General features: G+C 32.3%; 1 protein-coding gene and 1 long non-coding RNA gene across 2 annotated transcripts; both read left to right on the plus strand.

Moving 5' to 3' along the window:
- The first annotated feature begins 796 nt into the window (after positions 1–796).
- On the plus strand, positions 797–24,909 carry LOC124445739 (dedicator of cytokinesis protein 9-like). The gene is given in 56 exon segments (XM_046996486.1): positions 797–1,015; positions 1,415–1,528; positions 2,494–2,583; positions 2,661–2,743; positions 2,805–2,880; positions 3,039–3,140; positions 3,899–3,970; positions 4,352–4,417; positions 4,673–5,499; positions 5,730–5,796; positions 5,967–6,022; positions 6,373–6,449; positions 6,520–6,707; positions 6,916–6,981; positions 7,182–7,280; positions 8,042–8,183; positions 8,892–8,928; positions 9,099–9,183; positions 9,310–9,396; positions 9,744–9,830; positions 10,072–10,187; positions 10,310–10,379; positions 10,769–10,891; positions 11,051–11,122; positions 11,551–11,664; positions 11,746–11,778; positions 11,950–12,033; positions 12,174–12,338; positions 13,093–13,197; positions 13,269–13,428; positions 13,431–13,568; positions 13,702–13,846; positions 14,151–14,204; positions 14,270–14,364; positions 15,006–15,112; positions 15,190–15,234; positions 15,306–15,398; positions 15,625–15,681; positions 15,792–15,836; positions 15,934–16,014; positions 16,862–16,969; positions 18,328–18,405; positions 18,470–18,607; positions 18,846–18,903; positions 19,078–19,190; positions 19,444–19,566; positions 19,780–19,893; positions 19,991–20,134; positions 20,263–20,304; positions 20,420–20,588; positions 21,396–21,472; positions 22,231–22,344; positions 22,543–22,643; positions 23,154–23,289; positions 24,259–24,338; positions 24,611–24,909. Coding segments are annotated over 55 exon segments (6,030 nt in total). The 5' UTR covers positions 797–877; the 3' UTR covers positions 24,313–24,338; positions 24,611–24,909.
- Positions 23,297–24,252, plus strand: LOC124445740. The gene is made up of 3 exons (XR_006948243.1): positions 23,297–23,367; positions 23,811–23,866; positions 24,019–24,252. It is a non-coding gene; the product is annotated as an uncharacterized LOC124445740 (long non-coding RNA).
- Positions 24,910–26,891: the final 1,982 nt, after the last annotated feature.

Consider the following 26,891-nt stretch of genomic DNA (forward strand, 5'->3'; position numbering starts at 1 on the left):
ACGATTTTATCAACCAGTCGTAGAGGTTGTCTTCGATGTTGGTAAAGAATTTAAAATTCAGTTTTAAAATCAGCACATTAAGAAGCAAAAGTCCAATTTTTTAGGCGTCCGAGTCATTTGAGTGATCTCAGTTGAGTTATTTCAGTCGTTTGGATATAGAGCTATGTCTAGAAAAAACTGTCACTATTCTAAATAACTATTCTAAAAACAGGCTAAACAAGAAGGCGCACAGCGAAATAAACAAGTACAATTTTTGCCAATAACCCAAGTCCTAATCTTTTCATCGTGAAATACATAAAGACTAACCGAACAAGATCCAATTTTCAGAATATTGCGTAATGGAATAAACATGGAGGTGCAGCTTTTATTTTTCTCTCTATTTTTCGTCTTCACTTTTTTTGCTTGTGTTTGGCAGCAATAAGCAAAAATCTTTCATTGCTTTTATCATCTTTTTTGAAAAATCTTTCTTCTTCGTTTTCCGAATGTCTCGAATTACAAAATAAAACGATATCATTATACATAAACATTCACCAATAATAATTTGTTTTCGCAGTGAGTAGACACAAAGAATTTGCATAACAAGAGTAAAATATGGTCACCTAATAATTCAATACATAAATTTTGTGAAAAATACAAAAGTTGATATTACCTTGCAGTTGCAGTTAAATCAAAAAGTGTACTTTGCCAATCATTTTTTAGAATAAAAAAAGCAGGTATCCCGACATAACTTCAACGTATCGTACCGTCACCTATTCTATGTCCTTTACGTCATAACCAACACGTCATAACCTTATTTTCCAAAGGACAAAATGGCGGCCACAAGTTTGACGACTTTCAGTTTTGGCGTGATAATTTGAATGTACCATATTTTACCATCATGTCTGATGTTAAATTAAATAGCCGCAGTTATATAAAAAAAGATCGAGATAGTTTGAATGTATCTCAAAGTACTGCAGTTTCAAGACAGATTATTACAACGGAAGTTTTTGACGTTATACAGTTTAAATCACTGCCGGTAACATTGTTTTTTTTTAAAGGTTTTCTTGTTTTTATATTTGTGTAATGTAATAGCTATCAAATGGTGTTTCTGCATGTTTGTATTGTACATATATATATTTTATGTTTGGTTAATTTAGTGCAGTAAATGTACTTTGTATAGAACGTTTCATGAAGATAAATAGATACAACTTGCAGAACACTTCCTGAAAGTATTAAAATTGTCACAATTTTGTTCATTAGGAGTCTGCAATATCTTAATTAAAAAATGGTGGTGATCAAATGCAGATTTTCGGGGAAATATTGTTTAAGTAAACACTAACCCAAACATACGATGCTTTCTTTGCTTGTTCTCTATCACGAAATTTCCTAATTTTACAGTTCGTGTTTTTGATATGATTTGTTTGTCTATTTCTAGGAACTTATTGAAGGGGTTTTGCCTCTGCAGTACGAAAAAGAAATTATAGCAAAGAAGGCGCTCATCAATGCCGATAAACAGAGAAATCTACTGGAAATACCAGAAGATAATCTCGTAAGTACAATGACATTAATACGTTTGCACATCATTTGCTGTTTTGTTTATTTATGCGCAGCGGTAGTTCTTAAGCACGAAAGATCTAGAATTTATCTATACAATACAATGTTTTTATCCATATCAAGGTTGCACGTTCTTTTTCTGCATGAATTAAAAGTTAGCTGCTTATAAGTCATTTTAACGACGAGAAAAACAGCGTGTAATATTTTGTTGACACAAAACATAATACTCTTATAACTAACTTTTTCACATTATTTCATTTACAAATATATGTATATGAGCTATAAATATTTCGTCTTTATTGTATGAGCACATAATCCATTAATTTGTTTTAAGCTGTTTGTTGATTGTGTGTTAATCACAATTCATGAAAACGTCCGTGGTGTGTTATGATTAAAATATTGAAAATTAAAAATGTCAATATGGTATTTGACTACATGACTGTACAATGAAAGTCTACACAACATTATGCATATATCTTATTTTCATATTATAAATATTTGATGACATAGATTTTTAATCCATTCTTATTGAAAAAGTTTCAAGAAATTGTATTGAAAATAACTTGTTTTTGACAATCCAATTAATGGAAGAACCCACTGTGAAAGTAAGAATGTATTTCAAGTCGTTCAAAGCCTTGTTTTTTTGATGATTTGTTGTAATATTTATCTCAGTGTCTACGGATGCTTAAACAATACATTGTTGGTTATTTTCAAAGCAAAAGCTTTATATTTTTTCAAGTTTTATGTAAAATATAACGACAATTTAGTGCTATTTAGTGCTAGTAAAAGAATAATTTATCAATATACATTATGTGAGGAACAAGAGATTGCTTGTTCTAAATTATTGAAATGAGTAAAATATTTTATCTTTAATATTGCATTTTGCTTAATTTTCTTATGTTGTCATGTTAATGATATTTATTTCTGTTTTTATACTTGATTGATTCTTGCTTACTGTAGATTGTAAATATTCCACGTGAAACACGTACAGAATATAGCAGTGTCCCACCAAATGCTAATACTGAAGCTCATGAGTTATTTGTAAAACAGGTAAATTGATAAAAATCCATCAAACATTAGAAAACATGATCATTTGTAAATTAAACTTGTTGTCTTCTACAATGTAGTGCATCAAAACTTATACATCAGAATGGCAAATTATTGAAAATAACTGTTCCAAGTACAGTGGAGGCTACCAATCTTTGCTCAAGTGAATAAAAATTGTTTTTCATGATTTGTTTCTTTTTTTTTTATTTATTTTTTCTTTCTAGAGATTTTGATCTTTCCCAACTCAATGAACAAAAGTTTGAAATTGATCTTGAATTGGAAGAAGGATTCAAAGTTTTGGTAAGTGCAAATGTTTATGCAATTAAACATTAAAGGTGTAACATTGGTGTTTGAATACCATCAACAAGAATTTCTTGTGAAAATAAGTTGGTGTCAAAATGTTCAATTTTTACCTTGAAAAATTTGTTTCTTTAAAACTTGGTATTTGTAAATTTTAGGACTTATACGCTTCACCTCAAAAAGAAACTGGCTTGACCAAAAGTGGCTATTTGCACAAAGCTCCATTTCACAGTGAAAGTGATGATTTTATTACAGGAAAGGTAATTGTTTTGATTTGAATTTTATCTTTAGTTGGTACATTATATATTCCAACATATGTTGTTTTTGTACTAAAATAATTTTTAGAATTATTTTTACCATAAATATGGCAAGTTCATGATTTCATATTGTAAAATAAATACAATTAAATGTGTGTGCTGATTGGTCTAGAGCTGTGTTTGCATTAGCCTGTGCAATGACTACATTTTAGAGTGTTTGTCTTTTTTGCATTATTGTTATTTTGTAAAAGAAATAAAAGATGTTTTTCGTGTTTGCAGTGGCTTACGCAAACCTTGGAGACATTTCTGAGAACTCTCAAGCAGGTGCAACCCTCAACCTTAAGTCTTGGGCTTGCACTGATCTGCTCTCAAGTTCTCCCAAAGGTCTCCTCGGTTTGCATTTCTTAATTGTTTTAGACTATGGAGTAAAATTTAACACTTTGATTTTTTATTAATATTAATCTGACTAAAACCACTATCTGTACCTAGAGATACATAAATGTACCTATATAGACATACATAAATGTACCTATATAGACATACATACATGTACCTAGAGACTCTGCAGCAATTATGTAAGAATTCTGAATTTTATTGCTTGTATATTACAAACTCATGTGATAATTTCTTCAAATGTATGCTTGTTACGGTTAGTTATCACCAGTAACTTACTTTGTTGGGCTCATGTTACTTACTTTCAGTAACTTACTTTCTTAATTGACTTTGAGAAAATATAACTTTCAAAGCAAAATTTTTTCTAGACTTTTAAGCGACGATGGTTTGTGTTAAAAGAAATTTCCAATGATGGTTCCTACATACTTGAGTATCGAAAGGTAATATGATAAATAGGTCGTTGTTTACAAATCATTTGCCAATGAGGTGCCAGGCGGGAAACGGATTCTCAATATAAATATTAAAACCCAACAAATAATTTTAAACATAGTCACAAACAATTTGGTTTTATGAAATTTATTAAAAGAGTGACGTTTCGTCTTGACTCAAGACATCTTCAGACTAATTACGAAGTCAACAAGAATATAGATAACTTCCTAATTAGTCTGAAGATGTCTTGAGTAAAGACGAAACGTCACTCTTTTAATAAATTTCATAAAACCAAATTGTTTATGACTATGTTTAAAATTATTTGTTGGGTTGTAATATTTATATCGAGAATTCATTCCGTTTCCTTATAATATTCATCCTTTATAACACAGGATGATAATGAAAATTCAACTGCAAAAGGATCTATATATTTGGATGCCTGTACAGAAATCAAGCGGGTATTGTTCATTTTTTATTGTATAATAATAACCTTTTCTGAAGATGACTACCGTTAACGTTGTCGAAACGTCAGTCAACAACAACACGAACAGTCCTTCTCAGGACTATACCAACCTGGAAGATCTACTTTTACAAACATGTAACGATACTCCCGAGTTCAAACCATTTACTTTAATGTTATTCTCAAGAAGCATGTATGGTTTGGCCAAAATAAGTTATGAAATAGGAATTTAACAAAGTGAAGCTCTTTGCAGGGTGTACGTGGTAAATCGCATGGCTTTGAAATACGTATTCAGGACAAAATTTACAGTTTGGTCGCTGACTCGCAGTCAGAAATGGAATCCTGGCTCGTTGTTTTGTGTAAAGTAACTGGTGTTGATATGACGAGTGGAAAATCAAAATCTAGTTCATCCGGTGGCTGGTTTAGTGGGAAAAATTGTGTTTTAAAAAGTACAAATTTTCGCGAAAGTTTAAAACAGAGCAAGCATCCCGAACTTATGGAGTTTGCTCGTGAAACAGACCAAATGAATGCAGAAAAGCGACGAGAAGGAAGAAATAAAATATTTTTACTAAGTTCAATGCCAGATAGTAGAAATGAAGAAACAAAGTCAGCAAAAATACCCCAAGAAAGATTTGGTAAAAGATTTTTAGTGCATTGTAATGACCTTAGATTTCGTTTATGTCAAAAACCTGAGGATCCATTATCTGGGAATATTGAACCATTTTTCATAACACTAGCTCTTTTTGATATGAAGGAAAACAAAAAAATATCTGAAGATTTTCATTGTGACGTCAATGAAGAAAGTGTTGCAAAAATGTTACCTTTACAAGAAAACTCTGAAAATGAACGTCACTTCACTTTCCCAAAGAAAGCAATTTTTTCCGTGACATTTCCGCATCCTGATGTTTATCTTGTTTTGAGAATTGAGAAAGTTCTTCAAGGCGGAATAACAAGTTGCTGTGAACCATACATGAAGTCTGGTGAAGCTTTAAAGAAAGGAGCTATGAAGGCTTATAAAAATGCTGAAATTGCTTGTCAAACATTGGGGAAGTATCGTATGCCGTTTGCCCTTGCTACAAGGTAGAAAAGCTAACTTTTTTTTGTATGTTTCGTTTCATTAAATGTCTTTGCATTCCTCTATCATGATGAATAACATTTATCATGACTTCTATTTTCTCCATTAATCTCTGTTGTCTGCGTTGTGATTGTTTACTTACGTAACTACGGCCAACTGTCGTTCCCCCATTTGTCTATGGTTTATTTATTATAATTACGAATAGAATTTGATAACATTTTGTGGGTTTTTATAGACCTCTATTTAAGAATGATGAGGGTGATTTAGATAACAGTAATAAATGGTCACTAGTTTACAAGCAGGTATGCTGAAGATTACTCTCAGACTTCTTGGATTTCTATTGTAGATTTTTTTTAATGTGTAGCAAATATTATCGATTGTTAAATCTCATTCTAAATTGCCAATAACTCTACAGTTGTCTAGATTTTGTTTGTTATTCGTTATGAATGAGTTCACTCAAATAATTTTATAGGACAGTGGAAAGCTTAGTGATGAAGATTTGTTTAAGTTATTGGAAGATATGACTGGGTTAGTTGCATCATGTTAAAAATTTCTTTTTATATCCTGTTTTGACCAGTGGCGTAGCCAACCCGCAAGTTTGTTCGTGCTAGGTAAATATTTATGTGTTAACTGACTGGAAAAAATATAGATGTCAAAAAAAATGAATATTTGTGGTAATAATCTGAAGTTTACACAGCATGACCAAATGTGCAGATTGGCTACGCTATTGGCTATGACTGAACGTTCGTTGACCCGTGTGGATTTCTTCTTGAATCAAGCAAATTTCAGGCGGATTTCGATGTTTAGGTTTAAGGGTTGGTTGCATTAAAAACATCTTTTATTGTCAACACTTTTTTATTTGGTTGAGTTTTTTATAGAAAAGAAAGATATAAGCAACAAACTATCTCTGCAGAGATCGAGATTGAAGTCAAGTCGCTACCGTCTGGGATAGAGAGTTTGTATATTTTAATTAGCTCTTACATTGTTTGGTACGAAATTTCATTATACGTGACGTATTTCCCTAGACATCATGACGTCATCATTGCTACCTGTACGTCCATTTGATGCTACTATGAAGATTCAGCCCACCATTGAAATTCAAGAATTTATTCCGCCTTTTCCTGAAGCTGTTGACCCGCATGTTGTGTATAAAAACAATTTTTACCTTTATCCTTTGTCATTAAATTTCAACAATCAAAAAGATTATGCCAAGGTAATACTATAATCTCGTGATGTTTTATCGATAGTTCTTTAATGTATCGTTAATGTAAAGGATGACATGCTTTCATATAAGCTTGTTGTTTTTTTTATGAAAAAAATAATGGCAGCGTTGCTTAGTTGAAAAGATCAAATTAATTATTGTTAAATTACGCAAACGAAAAGCATGAATTATGACATTAAAGTGAATGTTTTACCTTTAGGCTCGAAATATTGCCATAACTGTGGAATTCAAGGAAGATGACTGTTTAAATTCTGCGCCATTAAAGGTCATTACATTGAGATTATAATACACATTTCTGTTATCTGTGATTGATTCGATGAAATTTATTATAAGTTTGTCGTTGACACTTATTTCTGGCCACAACATGATCACAATGAATTGAATTTCCTGCTATACATATAAGAGCAGTTATAAAATAGAGAGTGTACCTAAATATTCTTTTGATTTTTCTATTGTTTTATTTAGTGTATTTATAATCGAAGTGGTAACGTTGCTCCTTCGTTTACAACAACAACGAATACAACAGTTCTTCATCATTGCACGAATCCTACGTTTTATGACGAGGTATGTAACTATACCATGATAATACAACAGTTCTTCATCATTGCACGAATCCTACGTTTTATGATGAGGTATGTAACTATACCATGATAATACAACAGTTCTTCATCATTACACGAATCCAACGTTTTATGATGAGGTATGTGACTATACCATGATATCTACTTATCTTCGTGAAAGGAATGTCATATGAAGAATGTTATATGCAGTGCGGTGTTTGAAATTAAATGAAGATATGAACAAAAATAGACAATTGCTTAAATTGTCCAGCAAAGTGCGAAGATCATATCTTCATTTAATATCTACATATCGTAAATAATTGTCTTCTCTTGACGTCTTTAAGAGTGTAGATGGATTGTGCTCGTTTATTTGTCCGTTTAACGATACTTTCTTAATTGTCTCTTTGGTTTAACATCATTTTCATTATACTGTTGAATCTCTCATAACTGACAATCTTGGGAGCACGTCGAGGTCTCTATTTACGGGAAATGTCGGCTAATAAGAGGTTATGAAGGGTTATATTTTATTGGTTATCACCCATTAATCTGAAAATTTGTATTTTGTTTCTGTCCTCTTCGTTTTTGAGTAAGAATGAGAATTGAGAAATAAAAGAAATGCATGAAATATTTTATGGTTGATTTAAATTACGAGTCAAAAGGCTGTGTTTTTTTTGGATTCGTGGTTTCCTTTTTTGGATTCACGTTGGCCTAAAAATGTGTAGCGACGCTTTTCTCCGTGTTTTTTAACATGTATAATTTTTTTAGATAAAGATTTGTCTTCCAGTTCACATTCACGAAAAACATCATTTGTTTTTCAAATTTTATCACATAAGTTGTGAGCAGAAGAAAACTAGTAATGTTGGTCATACAACGTCAATCAAAGGAAAACCTGACGTTGAAACTGAAGGTAAAGGAAGGTGAAAGTGCTTATGCCCCTTTCATTAATACTCGTTTTTGACAGTTTAAAGATTAATTGCATAAAGAGTTTTATTTTTAACAAAGAGACACTATCGCTGTTCCTTCGCAAGCATATTTTCACAATTTTTATCCTGCAAGCAAATATTATTCTGTTGAGTTATCATTTAAATTTCTAATTAGAATTACTCAACATAGCTTGTTGGTGATTTAATTTTGTATGAGGACTGTTTTTGTAAAATTGAGACTTTTTCGTGGTGAAAAATCAAAAAATTGTTTGAATATAGCAATTACCATGGTGGATGGCCAAATTAACCTAAGACTTCTAAATAAAAAGAACTTTTTTACAAACAAAACACCAGCCCATTAGTTCCAAAAAGTACTGTTTTAAAAACTATAAGAGTCAATGCATTTCGGCAGACTACTCATCAGGTCAACGTCTGCTGAATGACAACTTAATCTACTATGGCAAATTAATGGTTTGGTGTTTTGGTACTATAATGGTTTGATGTTTTGTTTGTAAAACAGTTCTTTCTAGAACTATCGGGTTAAAGCCTTGGTTGTAAAATAATTCTTTCTAGAACCCTTGGGTTATTTTGGCCATCCACCATAGCAGTTGTTGTCTTCAAAACTATCTTTATACTGTTTTTGCACATTTCCTTGTTTTCTAAACGTTTGTATAAAATATTTTTCTATTCAGTTGGTTATGCTTGGCTTCCATTGTTGAAAGAGAAAAGGTGAATACATCGTTTATAGAATCTCGACTTTCAATAAAAATTTCTATATGAAACATTATTAAACTTTTTAAACAAGTTTACAATGTTTTTTTTTTTTGCTTGCGAGTACGTGTTTTTATAACTTGATAAAAGATTTCACTTTAAAATAGTAATCTAACATTTCCATACAGGATCATACATTCAGAATCCAATATATCTGTTTCAACATCAGCTCCAGATGGGTATTTACAGTCGCGTTTCGGTGGACTAGGCAAGGTATAATTTGTTTGTTGTCTTTGGAAAATATGTTCTGTCAATTCTCAAGCATGTCCTACTTTTTGTGATACATTTTTCACGGAAGAGTGTACGCAAATGACTTATTCTTCTTCTTTGATGATGTAGAGTATTGGACCAGATGTAAAATGGTTGGACGGAGGGAAGCCTTTGTTAAAAGTAGTTACCAAAGTCGTTTCTACTGTCCATACAAAGGTGAAATGTAAATTGTAACTATATGTAGCTACCATAGTTCAATATGGTAAATTGTTCCTTCATTTCATGTGCATAATGCATAACATTACTTTAAGAACAATGACGATGTATGTCTTTAGAGGACCATAGCAATGTGTGTCTTTAGAGGACCATAGCAATGTATGTCTTTAGAGGACCATAGCAATGTGTGTCTTTAGAGGACCATAGCAATGTGTGTCTTTAGAGGACCATAGCAATGTATGTCTTTCGAGAATTATGGGAAATGTGATTTGTAACAAAATGTGTTGTAGCAATGTACGTATGTCGTTTGATAATGTCTGTATTGTTGCTATACTATTTTACTTTAGGATGTACGTATCGATAATCTTTTTCGTCATTTACAAAACTCTGATGGATCTTCAGCTAGTGAGAGGGAAACTTCAACTCTTCTGAAGGTACGTATTTTGTTATCTGCGTTTTACTTTGCAAAGACGTAAATAATTCGCTTTTTCATTTGAATATCGTGATAGTCTCAATCTTTTTGAAACTGTTTCATGAAAATGATGTCCAAAATGTATTTGCAATAAGTTGGTACACTCTTTAGTCAGATTTGATGAATATATTTATGTAAAAGTTAATTTACCATGTAATGGACCTGTAATGGATCAAGTGTCAATTTAAAGTTACCATTTTCAGCTCCTTTTTGATGCTGACAACAGTGTAATAATTGAATATCTTCCCACAATACTCAATCAACTATTTTGTATATTAATTGTGGCAAAATTAAGTGACGTAGTCAAGGAAACTGTGAGGTATCAATTCTACTTGTTTGTTTTACTTTTTCAATCTGCATTGAAATTACCAAAACTGTGTTAACTTAAACTAATAAATTTATTTTTTTGTCCTTGTAAATTATACTTTCTTTATTATTAAGAGTATTGATTCGTTTTGTTTCTCAACTTCATGAAGTTCGTCGTAATGATGTACTTCGCTCGTTTGTTAAGGTACGTAAGCTTACAATTTGTATACATAGAAAGGTTAACTACAATATTTCAAAATATATATATATATTTTGTAGCATTTTACGAACACTTGATATTATTAAACACGTAATTACATTTGTAAATTCTTCGCACTCCCTTCTACGTTTTATCACCATGTCAGATGCAGATGTTTTCCATTGATGAAATACAGTATTTTAACTCTTAATAAACTCTTTATTTGTTGTATTCACGATTTTAGTATAAACATTTGTATAATGTTATTACATCTTATTAGTGTAAAGTTTAGAAGACATTTTTCGATGTTAAAGTTCATTATGTGAAAAAATCTCGAGTAGAAAAGAGGAAAATTTGAAATTTAGTTTTGATTTTATTTTTTTCTTTTATTTTAGTATTCATTCAAAACTGATCAATTTTTGGATTACAGCAAAACTGTTCATGAGGAATTGACTAAGGGTTTGTTAGACTTTTTGAAACCTGGAGCTGATCCTTCGATAACGTCAAGTTTTTTGAAGGTATTTGTCACTTTTTACAGGCAACACAAAGCCAGCAGCCCTTTTAACCTTCTCAAGTTATAAAGTTTCACTGTAAAAATATATGATGTTGTAAATTGTGATAAATTTGTTATGGATTTAATTAGAAAATTTTAAGTATTATATATATTTTAATTTTAGCATGCCTGGTGGTTTTTTCATGTGATTCTAAAGAGTATGGGAGGACACTTGATCCGTTATGGAAAACTGCAGGTCTGTTACAGAAGGTCACGTTAATCATCATGTCATCATCGTGACTTTTATAACTATATTTGTCATGACTACCATGATCACTATGACTATCACCATCACTATGACAACCATGATCACTATGACTACCGTCACTACCCTGATCACTATGACTACCGTCATTGTCATGACTACCATGATCACTATGACTACCGTCCTTGTCATGACTGACAATAGCCATAACTCCCATGCGATTCTTTATCTTCGATTTCTTGATTTGTTGGAAATTTGCTTCATTTTAATATATGTGTTTACTTTTAATTTTGAAATTATTTCAAAATACAAATGTATGTAACTACATTTATATGCAGAATCTTTTCCTATAACTTTACAGCACGAGATAAACTGACATGTTTTTTTTCAAAACTTATATTTGTTTTCATTGCACCCAGAGTAATCGAGAAGAAAGATATAACAAAGAGTTTTATGAAAGTCTTGAACACCTTCTACAACTGTTTGTTCCACAAATCGTACGACGCCTAAAAGAAGAGGCTTCTGTTGCTAAAGTATGCGATGATTTATAGTAGCTTAAAACTATTGTTGTATCGTGTTTATTGAGTCAAATTTGTAAACTTTTTTTTGTGTAGGATGCCAACATGCACATGGCTTATTTTGTTAAGGTTTGTATGTCTTGTATACTTTTCAAGAAGGGGAAAATAGTTCCACCAGCTCTTCAAGAGGATCAAATTTTTAACATCAATTTCATTTTATTGCATTTAAGTAATTCTTTACATAGTCAATTATGGATGATATTGTTTATCATTGTTGTTTATATCCTCTTGGACATTTAGGGATGTTTTACTTATCTTGATCGTGGTTTTGTTTTCCAAATGATTTGTTATTACAACGAACAATTTAAAGATGCCGATACACAGGTGACATTTTCCTACACCAATAATAGTTTATGCTCTTCGATGTGAGATAGTGTTATGTAATCATTGATGTCCTAGATATAATGTTATCAATAATTATTGTAATGTAACCATTTAATTCTAAAGTATATTTTACTTTGTAGATGATGGAATTTAGATTTGAATTTCTAAGGATTATTTGTCAGCATGAGCATTACATAGCGTTGAATTTGCCGTTTAACTGTCGTGCTTCTGGAGAAATGTATGATTACGAACTTTCTGATAATTATTGTAAGAAACACTTCTTAAGTGGACTGCTTCTACGTCAGGTAAATCACTGATTTTCATGTTTAATCTTCAACAAATGTTTTGTAATGTCCTCATATTTAACCCTCTCCATAAATGACACCATGGTCTCTTTCATAGACATCGCTTCTCCCTTTGTACTTGTCCCTACCAACGGACAGCTTTCCGCCATCAAAAATATCCACAAAGAACTCCTTTTGACCTTTTTTCCTTATTCTCCCCCACCCCCTCACGAAAATTATCTAAATGCAAAATTGCCGCAACATAAAATGTCGCTGTTAAAATAAATTTCTCTTTTTTGAAATGAAAGATGTTTACTGTGTTTGCACGGGCTTATGCAAAGCAAGGAGACCTTTGGGAGAACTCGAGAGCAGATCAGTGCGAACCGAAGGTTGAGAGTTGCACATGCTCGAGAGTTCTCACAAACGTCTCCGAGGTTTGTATAAGCCAGTGCAAACACGAAAAGCATCTTTTATTTCTTTTATAAAAACAATAATGCCAAAAGACAAACATTTTAACTTTTCCTCTAAAATGTATTCATGATTGATTTGCCAATTCTCTTTGACTGATTGATTGTTTTAATTAATTTGATTGGTTGAGCTCAGATGTGTATTGCACAGGCTAATGCAAACACAGCTCTAAACCAATCAGCGCACGCGTTTCATTGTGTTTATTTTATAAAGTCTTCTTGTGAATATTGCTTTTGAAATTACGAGAGATTTGAGATAAACTTCAAAAACCGTTATCATTCTTACATCACTTTTTACCGTTTTTAAGGTAAATCAAGCTCTTGCCGTGGGAAAATATATTCGTAAAATTGCGATTTGTACTGTCCGTGATATTTTGATAAAGCATGAGATGGATGATAGATATTCTGGAAAGGTAAACAATTGTGTTCATTCAGCATTTTGATGTTTGTCAAATATTTTCAATGTTTGCGTAATTTCTTGCAGGAACGACAATCACGTATCGCTACACTTTATCTACCGTTCTTGACTATAATCCTAGAGCATGCTGGGAGATTTCCCGGCAGTCATAATGTCGATAGGACTTGGTCTTCATCACAGACAATGTTAGTTGGTAGTGATCAAATTACGGAGACTGGTACCGACTTTATCCTCCATCACGGAAGATGACTGCAGCTTCGCTAACCGAATCTGCAAACAAAATAAACGTTCAAGTTCCTTTTGATGAGGATGAGACGAAAAATTTGATTTTATGTGTCATGTATATTTTGAAAAATTTAGAGCAAGGTATGTTTTATGGTATAAACAATGATTAGTTTTGCTTCATGTCTTTATATGTTTTCACGTATGTTTTTATATTAGCATATAGTATTAACATTAATATATATTGATAATATGTTTCATATTTTTATTTCACCAGCAATTGTCCTTGACTGGCTCAGGCAAATTTCTACTTCAAATTTCAAGATAAAATCTTGGAATATGCATAATAGCTTTGTCTCAACGCAGCAAGAAAAGATGCTCAGCAAATTTGCGTTTGTCATTGATTTTTTTGATCTTTTGCTGTAAGTGCAGAAACAACTACCTACCATCAACTTAATTATTCTTGAACGAGCGGTTTGGCACATTTTATTTTTATTGCTTGGACAAAAAATGGTAAATGAAATTCCTGCGCAAAATTCAAATTTCGACGTTCTTTAAATTACCTCTATGTCCGTTTTCTCTTTAATTTTGAAGAGTAAATCTAGCTACATAAACCTCCATCTTGCTACATTCAAGTTTTTCCTCGCGCTTCTTTATTTATATAATAAAATTTTTTTCTTGTTATTTTTACAAATTAATGCTAAAACATGTGTTTTTTTTTAATAGATTGAGTCTCAAACATTTTGAATATGCAGGCAGAGCCAGTTTCATGACTTCAAGGTAGCTAATGTTCATGAAATTTTATTTTCTTGTAGTCAGATGTTAATAAGATTGTGTTTTTTTAGTCAACCCAAACAATCAGTGAAAACGTATTTAGAACAGAAATATCACGAAAATATTCGACCTACGCGCGCATCATTAAAGAGTCAATCTCAGGCAGGTCTGTCTTTTTTGCTGATCTTGAAGATTCGATTAATCGAAATTTGTAATCTCTTACCAATTACAGCTTACCATACTAATTAAGGATTGTATATCGTAGTTTTCAGTTAACGAGAACTTTTTAAACTCAAACCCAATTTGCCTAACGCTTGCTAAGTCACATTATATCCAGTTATATTATTACTTGCCCACTTTCACATTTGTATAACCCCACCTTTTATTGGCCCCAGAATATTCACATCTTCATGTACCCTCCACCTTTTATTACACCCAGAATAGTTACATCTGTACATCCCACAACTTTAATTTTTCCGAGAATCTTCACATCTGTACATCACCTCTACCCCTCACTCATCTTTTATCTGTACATCACCTCTACCCCTCACTCATCTTTTATCTGTACATCACCTCTACCCCTCACTCATCTTTTATCTGTACATATCTCTACCCCTCACTCATCTTTTATCTGTACATATCTCTACTCTCTTTATCTGTACATCACCTCTACCCCTCACTCATCTTTTATCTGTACATATCTCTACCCCTCACTCATCTTTTATCTGTACATATCTCTACCCCTCACTCATCTTTTATCTGTACATATCTCTACGCTTTTGACAATTTTCTTGCTTTCCTTTCTAGTACCTTATGTTAATTCTCAAATCAGAATTTTACTGGAGGGAAATTTTGTGAACGAACTGGGTTTGATTGTCCTTGACGTGGTTGAATTATTTTCATCACATTTTAGGGTAATAATTTGTTTGCATAATGTTCAACGAAGTATGATCTTGTTGGACAAATGTTTTTTTCTGTTACGTTTTTAAAGTTTCACTTGGAGAAACACGAAGGGAATAATGTTTTAATGAGCAAGGTAGAGTATTCAATAATTTTCATGTTTGTGTGTTTTTACAAAATGTAAGGAAGTGTGTAATTTTTCCCCAGGTGTTTGGTGTTTTACTAACATTCCTTCAAGTTGGACAATCAGAAATGATGCAAAAACATGTATTTGCAAGTCTAAGATCTTTTATACACAAAGTACGTATGTTTCCAGTGATTTATATTTATTGTAGCTTACGTATGAATTTACGTGTAGTAACTTTTCATTATTTTGTATTTTCTTCTTTTAATCAAATGTAAATGTGATTTTTCTTGCTTTTGTTTGTACTGTAAATCAAACACTAAGCTCGATAAAGAATATCTTTGCATCTATACTACCTATAGTCTGCATACTATACGTTCAAAATTTTCATCAAATTTTTAGTTTCCAACGGCTTTATTCAAAGGTGCAGGAGAACATTGTGGTCTTTTGATATTCGAAGTAAGACGTGAGCATGAATACAAATTATTATTTTTATCGTTTATTTTCACTGTAAACTAGTTGTCAAATCACGTTTTCAAATATCAATAAAAAAAATGATTTCCGTTCAGGTTCTAAGATGCTGCAGTAGTAAAATGGAAATTGTACGCCGTGAGGTCAGTTAAAGTTGTGAATTTTATAAATTGCAAATTTGGCTTATATTGCTTTTAAGTACATTTAACTTAAAAAAAAGGAATTTCTTTTTTCTGCCAGGCTCACTCATTGTTGTATTTGCTGATAAGAAGTAATTTTGAATTTTGTGGTGGTTCTGGATGTATTCGAGTACATCTGCAGGTGAATGATCAATTATTATTTGATATAAAAACTCCAATAATCGACCATTTTCACTTCCTGATCACAATCTTTATGGATGATGTGTAAAATCACAGTCTTGATGACTGTGTAAAATCACAGTCTTGGTGGATGGTGTGTAAAATCACAGTCTCGGTGGACGTGTAAAATTACAGTCTTGGTGGATGATGTGTGAAATCACAGTCTTGGTGGATGGTGTGTAAAATCACAGTCTCGGTGGATGTGTAAAATTACAGTCTTGGTGGATGTGTAAAATCACAGTCTTGATGGCTGTGTAAAATCACAGTCTTGGTGGATGTGTAAAATCAGTCTTGATGGCTGTGTAAAATCACAGTCTTGGTGGATGTGTAAAATCACAGTCTTGGTGGATGGTGTGTAAAATCACAGTCTCGGTGGACGTGTAAAATTACAGTCTTGGTGGATGATGTGTGAAATCACAGTCTTGGTGGATGGTAATGTCTCTTGGTGGATGTGTAAAATCACACTGGTAAAATCACAGTCTTGATGAAAATCAGTCTTGGTGGATGTGTAAAATCACAGTCTTGGTGGATGTCACATCACAGTCTTGGTGGATGTGTAAAATCACTTGATCTGTGGTCTTGGTGGATGTGTAAAATCACAGTCTTGGTGGATGTGTAAAATCACAGTCTTGGTGGATGATGTAAAATTACAGTCTTGATGGCTGTGTAAAATCACAATCTTGATGGCTGTGTAAAATCGCAGTGTCCATGGATGTTTTAGATCATGGATTTGATGGATGTTTTATATCGTAGTTTTTATGGACGAATTTAATCCGATTTAATTTTTAATATTTTATTTTGATTTGCAGGTTTTAGTTGCTGTCTCTAAATTAATTGCAATGGGTCAAGATGGTGCAGCAATGAGTGAATCACTAATAGCTTTAAACAATTACGTGAATGGAGATAAAGCCAATGTAGTAAGTAAATGTTATTTTATAGTGAAAAATATTCATTATTTGACGAGTAAGAAGCAGTTATTTTTAACCTATATCAAAGGCTGCTTATATACACCACTAGTATCCACCAACATCCATACAAGTATCCACAAACATCCATACAAGTATCCACAAACAAACCCTTTTATTATCCGGTTACAGAAGACTCCTTTTTTGTTGTGTTTGAAAGTAGATGTATTGTTGCAATAATAATAGCTAATCTTTATTGAGGATGCCAACATCACTAAAAAGTGGTTTACAGAGGTGTCCTCTAAAAAGTAACTAAATATAATATAACTACTTAAAAATAAAAAGAAAGAGAATACAAATCGAAAAATATGAAGATAAAACTACATCATTTGAAAATTAACATGCTAAAAACGAAACTAATTAAAATAGTGCTTTTTTGATACCACGCTTAAATTGGCTTAAGGTGGGCACATCTCTTATGGAAAGAGGTAAGGCATTCCAAACGTCCGCTGCAAAATTTATTGTTATCCAGTGCCCCCATCTTCTGTGTGCGAATGATTTGCGGATATTTCGCTTTGATCGTGTATTATAGTTATGATAGTTACTGTTAAAACAGCAGTGAAAAGTGTGCATAAAAAGGTTATTAACTACCTTAAACATGAAAATAGCACGATGCTCGGCTCTCCGCCTTTCTAGAGGTTTCCAATGGAGCCTTGAAAGTGCATCGCTCGCGGAAGCAGTAGGGGGAAGATCTAAAATGATTCGCGCAGCCTTATTGTGAAGGATCTGTAGCTCTGTCATAAGTGTAGTGTTGCCCCGGTCTCCCATATTATATCGCCGTAGTCAAAAAGGGGCAGAACAAAAGAATTAAAGAAAGTTATCCTAGCGCTTAGTGGGAGACACGACTTGATGAGCCGCAAAAGGCCTAGCTTCTTGTTTATCTTATTACGCATGTAATAGTTTGTAAAAGCTTTGAAGTCCTTCACTGTGTTTAACGGAGTTTGTAGCCATGACTATACCATTTATTGGTTGTTGACAGTTCATTGCTTATTTAAAAAAAAATTCTTAATCGCTTGAATTGTGAAAGGAGCTTAATCTGTGAAAAACATTTGTAACATCTGCTTATTTTCATCTTGTTCTGCTTCTGTGATGTTTAAATTGCTTCAAGTGATTGTTGTGAAAGTCCTGCATCCATAGTTTAACATGACAAGTCATGTGAAGATAATAAAGTTGAAGAAACGGCCATCTTAACTATCAAATAAATTTGCCTTGAAAATATTAATATTTTTTGTATTAGACGTTAAAATTAATTCAATTAAGCTGCAGTTTCTGATGAACATAGATATGATGTTCTTGTTTTTCTTTTGTAGTCTGCATCACTGAGCAAAGAAGTGAAAGATTTAATAAAAAAAGTTGACACCGTTCTTCAAGCTACATCTAAAATGAAGGTAAGAAAAATGAAATACGTCATCGAGTAATTGTAAGTTTACCTTGTTAAAACTTCCTGTTTAGGAACACGGGGACAATGTTGAGATGTTGATTGATCTACAGTATAGTCTTGCTAAGTCTTACTCTAGTACACCTGAACTTCGAAAGACTTGGCTCGAAAACATGGCAAAAATTCATGAACAACATGAAAATTATTCAGAGGTATCTATAAACTCATTTACTTTGCATGTGTACTTGTTCAACTGTCTTTAATGCTCAAAGGTAAAAAATAGCATAAACAAAAAAAATTGCTCTATTTTATTGACGTATTAAGTTCTCCATACTTTCATTTGCTTACAATGGCATATACTTCTCTATTTTATTTCTAATCATTATTTTACAGAAAAATACATTTAACATATGAAATTTAAATATAAAGTATGTGTTTGTCATTTTTCAGGCTGCCCACAGTTATATCCACGCTGCTGCATTGGTGGCTGAGTATTTAAAACGAAGAGGTAAAAACATTTGTGTTAAAAAGCTACCGTTATGCGAGTTTTTTTGCTTTTTTCATGTAGCAAAACGATCATTTTCCATGTTACGTACATGACGTTGCATTGACTTTTTAATCAATTGCTACATTATTCGGACGCAAACACTTTCATTTATGTTATCACGTCACATATATGTAGGTTTGTATCCTGAAGGATGTGAAGCATTTCGTTATGTCTCTCCAAACATTGTTCCAGATGAAAATGTTATGAAGAATGACGAAGGACTGATAAACGAGCAGAGATATTCGACGGTAAAATAAGAAAGCAGTCATCAATTTATATTGTATGTTCAACTATAAGATCCAAACCCTATTTCATATATTGTGTACTGTTGAGCAAAATCTATAGAAATATGGTGTGACTCTTTATATTTCTATAATATGATGTTTTCGTAAATTAAATTTTTGAAGGGTAGCTAACTGGTTCTTCAAGAACTTTAAATACAATACAATTAAGTCTTTTTTAATTTTTGATCTATACATGTAGATATCTGCTTTAATGTAGAATACTTTGGTGGAGTTGTTGGAGAAAAGTGCAGATCTCCTAACGAAAGCAGAGCGTTATGAGGTCACTGGAGAAATTTATAAACTTGTTATACCGGTTTATGAACAAGACAGAAATTTTAAGGTAATAAATTAAAAGGAAAATACGATTGATTGCATATCAGTTAAAGAATCGTCTTGCCATCTCTTGTGACAATGTAAATAAACATGTTTAGATTTGAGAAAAGTTGCAGTCAGAAAATTTAACAAAGGATAAACGATCTTGTGTTGCAATAATAAACACTTTAATTATTTGTAGCTTGTAACGCTCTTTATAAAGTTAAATATTTCCTTTTAGGCATTATCTATTGCCTACAATAACTTGTCTCAGGCCTACACTAAAGTTGTAGCGGCCATGGCCTCCAGGAAACGATTACTAGGATCTTATTTTCGAGTGGCATTCTTCGGAGAAGTGAGTTTTCTCGCAAAATGTTTGTTGCACAAGTAAAATATGCGCATGTTAAGCAAATTATGCTAAATGAATTATTGATGCTTTCTTTTTCATGAAGGCGTTTGGCTCAGATAATCGCAAGCAGTTTATATACAAAGAACCAAAAATAAAAAGTTTAAGTGAAATTTCATCAAGATTACAACATCTTTATAATACAAAATTAGGAAAAGATAAAGTTAAGCTCATTTTAGAATCTGGAAAAGTGAGTTATATAATTCAGTCAATTTGTATGAACTTGAGATATTATAATTGTCAAAAAATAATTGTGAAAGTGATGGGTTTTTTATGTTTTAACTCTACATAAAGATCACGAATTGAATTTTCTTGCAGGTTAACGTCGAGAATCTAGAAATCGGAGTTAATTACATCCAGGTAAAGGGACTGCCAAACGATCGGTAAAATTTTTGTTTGAAATTTCTGTGTTAGAAACTTTAATTTAAAGAAAGTCATAGCTTTTTTTTTTGTTCTGTTTATCGTTTACTTTTAGATTACGTATGTTGAACAATACTTTGAAGATGAAGAAATTGTTGAACGTCCTACTGTGTTTGAAAGAAATAACAACATCCGAAGATTTGCATTTGAAACACCATTTACAAAAACTGGAAAGAGTCATGGATCACTTGTTGAACAATTAAAAAGAAAAACTATACTCACAAGTAAGATCTCAAAATATGTAAGAAATATATGGCAGGGACAATGAAAAATATACGAGACATACAGGGAAAGCAAGGCGTTCATGATAGGGGAACAAAATGAATGTATTGCAGGGACTACACACGATCTATTGTTATATTGCAGCAAGAAACCTTATGTGTAAAAAAACGGAACTGTACCTTTTGTAGAGTTGACGGATCTGTACCTTCTGTAGAGTTGACGGATCTGTACCTTCTGTAGAGTTGACGGATCTGTACCTTCTGTAGAGTTGACGGATCTGTACCTTCTGTAGAGTTGACGGATCTGTACCTTTTTCAGAGTTGACGGATCTTTACCTTCTGAGTTGAGGATCTGTACCTTTGTAGAGTTGACGGATCTGTACCTTCTGTAGAGTTGACGCATCTGTACCTTCTGTAGAGTTGACGCATCTGTACCTTCTGTAGAGTTGACGCATCTGTACCTTCTGTAGAGTTGACGGATCTGTACCTTTGTAGAGTTGACGGATCTGTACCTTTGTAGAGTTGACGGATCTGTACCTTTGTAGAGTTGACGGATCTGTACCTTTTGTAGAGTTGACGGATCTTTACCTTTGTAGAGTTGACGGATCTGTACCTTTGTAGAGTTGACGGATCTGTACCTTTTAGAGTTGACGGATCTGTACCTTTTGTAGAGTTATCTGTAAATTTTATTTGTAAAACTTGATTTTGCTACTTCGTTACATGAGCTCCAAAACGTCTAGATCTCATCTTTCAACACGAGATCTTTTGTATTGACTCAGAAAATTTTTGTTTATGTGTACGACTTTTTAGCATCGCACAGTTTTCCTTATGTGAAGACAAGAATATTAGTTGTGCAAGAAGAACAATACGAACTTACACCTATAGAGGTATGTTAAAATATTTCTAACTAGGTTGTTACACTTAAAGCATTAATGTTTATTTATAGTGAAAAATTTCATATGAAATTTTTAGTTAGTTTAGCATGCAAGAAGTTTCTTTTTTTTTAAATTTGCTATCTGGAATGAAATAGTTTATCCAGGCCCGGGGAGCTCCCTTTTTTATCAATGTTATCTCGAAAACTTAATGAAAAAACAACTATTGTTGATTTTAAAGTATGTAACACCATAAAGGAGGTTGGAACTATTCTATAGCAAATGGTTGTTTTGGACTATCGCATGTAGAATTATTTCCTTTAGTATAAAATTATTGGTTTAATTGACTACATTGTTCAACAAAATAAATCAAGAAGATGAAAAAATATTGTCATTTGTATTTGCGTTGAGGCTGATGAATGCTCTTCTATAAGAAATGGGACAAGCAGACAATTTCAAGTAATACAAAAGGAATTTGTTTTATTTTGTATTATAAGAAATGGAAACACAGTAAACGCACTTTAAAATATATAAGCTTGTCAAAAATCTTTGGATCTTCGACATGAGCAACAATATCGCAGTGCTAGAGTATTTCCTAGGTATCGTGGAAATGATGTTTGATTGAACTTGAAACATTTTAGAATAACTTTGTTTTTCAATTTTATATATATTCTATTTTATTATTTTATCCGTTTTCATTATTTTATATATTTTGTCGATGTATTGATAGCTTTTATCGTACATTAATGTTTAACTTCCATGTTCTTTCCCAGGTGGCGATTGATGAAATGCACAAGAAAGTGCAAGAAATAAATGAAGTTACAATTTCCAACCCCCCTGATATGAAGAAACTACAGCTGAAGCTTCAGGGAAGCGTTGGTACACAGGTACAAATTTTTAGATTCCAAATTCTTTCCCTTTAATGAATTCTCTCTCACACTTTCCTTTTTGCATTTGATGAACGCAAATTTAACTCTTTTTGCGAAAGCGAATTCAAATCAGTAAAATTTATTTTTCACAGAGCAATCTTTAGTCAAACTTTTGTAAAATCGAACCGCTTGTCCATTAATTTCCGTTTGTTTTAGGTTAATGCTGGGCCATTAGCTTACGCTAAAGCCTTTCTCAATGAAAATATCGTCAGGGATCACCCACCTAAACTTGTATCAAAACTTAAAGTTGTTTACAGGTAAGTGAAGTCAAGTTTAAGCAGAACTAAAACCAACAAAATATCAGCAATAATTATTTGAGAAAGCATCTTTTCAAGCACGTAATCCTTTACTTCATTTAGCTCAGAAAAACCAAAAATATATTTTACTTTTACTACGAATTAATTTTTTGTGCTAAATTACATTTTGGAACTATTAAATCAGGTTAAATGAAATTGTTCATTTGTATATTTAAATGCTAAATTTTCGCAATCATGGTCGGTTTTCTGGGGTACAGGGGGGAAGTGGTGCGCAACCTTAAAATTATACAGTAAGACTGAGTACAAGTTAAACTTACAATTTGAAAGGCAATTGTATTTATGGAGAAACATGTGCTATGGGAGAGCTAAAGAAATAAGTTACTGACTAAGTACTAACTAATCTAACTTTGTAAAACGAAAGATTTTCTTTTTTCGATGTCGACAGTTGACAACTTGAAACAATCCTCCATTGGCATATATAAATTATTCTTTACTTTTGCATTCATGTAGAGATTTTATTCGATGTTGTGGTGCTGCGCTTGATTTAAATGACCAACTTATTCAAGATGATCAAAAGATGTACCAGGAAGACTTAAAAGATAAATACATCTCTATGAAAAATGAATTGGCCTCTTACATTGACTTGGTAAGGCAATTTGACTTCGTGCGTTTGAATTGGTAGGTTTGACTTGGTAAGTTTGACTTGGTAAGTTTGACTTTGTAGGTTTGAATTGGTAAGTTTACTTTGTAGGTTTGAATTGGTAAGTTTGACTTTGTAGGTTTGAATTGGTAAGTTTGACTTTGTAGGTTTGAATTGGTAAGTTTGACTTTGTAGGTTTGAATTGGTAAGTTTGACTCGTTAATTTTGACTCGTTATGGTTGACTTGATAAGTTTGACTAGGTAGGTTTGACTTGGTAAGTTTTGACTTTGGTTTGACTTAAGTGAAGTTTGAAGTTTGACTTAAGTTTGAAGTGACTTGTTTGACTTGGTAAGTTTGACTTGGTAAGTTTGACTTGTTAAGTTTGACTTGGTAAGTTTGACTTGGTAAGTTTGACTTGGTTAAGTTTGACTTGGTAAGTGACTTGACTTGACTAAGTTTGACTTGAAAGTTTGACTTTTGAAGTGACTTGGTTTGACTGTTGGTTTGACTTGGTAAGTTTGACTAGGTTTGACTTGGTAAGTTTGACTCGTTAAGTTTGACTTGGTAAGTTTGACTTGGTAAGTTTGAGGTTTGACTTGTTTTGACTAAGTGACTAAGTTTGACTTGGTAAGTTTGACTTGAAGTTTGACTTGGTAAGTTTGACTTGGTAGGTTTGACTTTGACTAAGTTTGACTGGTTTGACTAAGTTTGACTTGGTAAGTTTGACTTGGTAGGTTTGACTTGTTAAGTTTGACTCGTTAAGTTTGACTCTTAAGTTTGACTGGGTAAGTTTGACTTGGTAAGTTTGACTTGGTAAGTTTGACTTGGTAGGTTTGACTTTGTAGGTTTGACTTGGTAAGTTTGACTGGTAGTTACAGCTGACTTAGACATTATTTTACTATGTTTTTTTCCCTCGTTACATGCTTCAAATGACTAATTTCAATTTTCTATGTCGTATTCTCTATTTTTTGTAGAAATTAACATCTTCCTGTGGTAGTTTATCATCAATTGGGTCGTCAAAAGCTTAGAATAATTAGTTCATTTAATATGTTAGGTACTATGATTTATAAAATGTATATCTTCATGGCATATTGATAAAATTTTAAAATTTCTACAACGGGAGACTCTAATGACTTTAAATGCGTTTTAATGACTTTGACGTTTTCTGCATGGAGAAAAAGACTTTAGAATTGTAAATGTTTGCATTGTATTGTCTTAACGATAACGCTTGTTCGTTGACGAAACATAAATCTCAAGAATGTAAAAGCTTTTAAAATATCAATGAAAGAATACATTCATTGTATCTTTTCTTTTCATTTTATGCAGGTAGCGGCAGAAGTGAACCTGTTGAATTATGTAGTTAATACTTGATTTCATCCAAGAAGATGATGTGTAAACGTGATACTTTTCATATTTGTTACTATTTATTAAATCTTGTTAGAGTATGTAATGTAGTTAGTTAACTTAGGTGATTTATTTAATTGTGTACTTCATTTTATTTTAGTTATTTTTATTTTAATTTAAATGCTGTTGCTATATATGAACTTCGCTAGCTTAAAAATGTAATTCTTATGATTTGAATTGAACATTGATTTTTGAGAATTGAAAAGAAAGCATGATTTTAATCTGTGAGGATTTCCATGACATATTTATTGACGTTTAATTCTCTACAATTGATTTCAAAGCAATTAGGCGATTAATATATAGACGAATAGCCAAATTTTAACAAGGATGCTCTCTTATCTATGCCACAACTGCTGAGAGTTTTTTGATGTATGTTATCAGAACCAAAATGGAAATGTAATTTTCCCAACCAATATTTTCCTACTTTATTTCTCGTGCTCTGCTCATAAGTTTTAAAATTTGTTATTGTATGGTTTTGTGTTTTATAAAATATTGCTCTTACATGCAAGGCACCGACTAACTGAAAACAGTTTAACTTGGTTTGGAAGAAAAGAAATATGCGACAAAATAAATAATATAATAATGTAATCATGTATTCCATTACAATGTAATTGATTAATTTTTCAAATTGATTAATGTAATCGTGTAGTTGATTACAATGCAATTAAGTAAAAAAATTGTTGTTTCAAACCAGACAAACTTCTCCTTTCTTTTTCTCTTACTAAACAAATCACCTGCTTTCTTATTGTTTCCTTACTCAACAATCCACTTCGTTCATCTTGGCATTACTTATCAAAACACAACTTAATCTTCAACCTACTCGCTCATCCCCAAAATACTCTGGGACAATTCTTACTGACCCATCCAGGAAATGAACTTACCATCACAATGTTAATACACTGTGCGCTTGACCACTCCAGAGTCATTGAATACTATCAATTTCTTACACGACCTAATAATCAATTTCATTGTAATCGATTACACGATTACATTAAACGATTTAAACATTTTCAAATGTAGTTCATATCGTCTTTTATAAAATAAGAACTTTTTCAAATGTCGTTCATATCGTCTTCTATGAAAAAATACATTTTCAAGTGTCGTATTTGTCGTCTTCTGTGAGAAAAATACTTTTTCAATGCCGTTTATGTCGTATTTTTTTAAAAAATATTTCAAGGTTATATTATAGTTGTGTGAGAAAGGTCAAAACAAATTGTACGACGAAATGAGAGACGAAACTCAAAACACTAAACATTTTAGTTATATTCAAAATGCTTTATTGTTCAAGTTGATTCATTCTTTTCAGTGAATGAAAATCGCCAAGTATCATCTCCTCATAAAGTGTGTTGTCCGTCATGCACATTGTTTTTGTGCTATACGGGACTAGACGCTACACTGATTGTAAGGCACAATTTGAATAACGATTCAGACAGCTAAATCTATTGAATTTAATAACATTCGGTTCACGTTTGATAGGAGTCTGAGTTGCGCACTAAATTGGTCATAGTGTGTACAAGTTGGTGCAAGTACGTCATGACCGCCAAGTTGGACGATTTTCACAAATTTTTTCATGTACTATGCAAATGTCTTCCAATACAGCGAATATTTTATTGTTTTTTCACTCCCAGGAGAGTGGTTGCACACCATCTATAATATGGCCACAGTATAGGAATATACAGTAGGGCCACTTCGGCTGGCTGCCACTACAACTGGCTGCTGCAGCAGCCACTACAACTAGGCTGTTGTATATACTACAGTTGCAGCAGCCACTACAACTGGCTGCTGTATATTTGATTAGTTTACTGGCTGCCGTTTGCCATATCGTCGATCCTATTGGTCACAAAATGCGATTTACTGGCTGTCAATATGGTAATCACATGAGTAATAAGATATGAAAATATTCAATGGAATGGCCCTACTGTATGTTCTCTATACTGTGATATGGCTAAAATCAAAAGAACTAAAGTTTTAAAGACATCCCTTATGCCATGAATTTTTGTGTTAGATTATGTCTAAATGATTAACAACAAAGTATATAAAAACAGTGCTGAATTCAAATTTACGAATTAATTGAGCAAGAGAAGTGCAATGGCTGAAAGATTGATAAAAAGAAGTACACTAGAGGATAAAAAAAAATTAAATAATGCTTTTAACATTACTTCAAAACAACAATTTGGGAGATGAAGCACTCGTGATCAAGATT

The sequence above is a fragment of the Xenia sp. Carnegie-2017 genome, unplaced genomic scaffold, assembly GCF_021976095.1.
Source record: "Xenia sp. Carnegie-2017 unplaced genomic scaffold, XeniaSp_v1 HiC_scaffold_22, whole genome shotgun sequence".
Lineage (NCBI taxonomy): Eukaryota > Metazoa > Cnidaria > Anthozoa > Malacalcyonacea > Xeniidae > Xenia > Xenia sp. Carnegie-2017.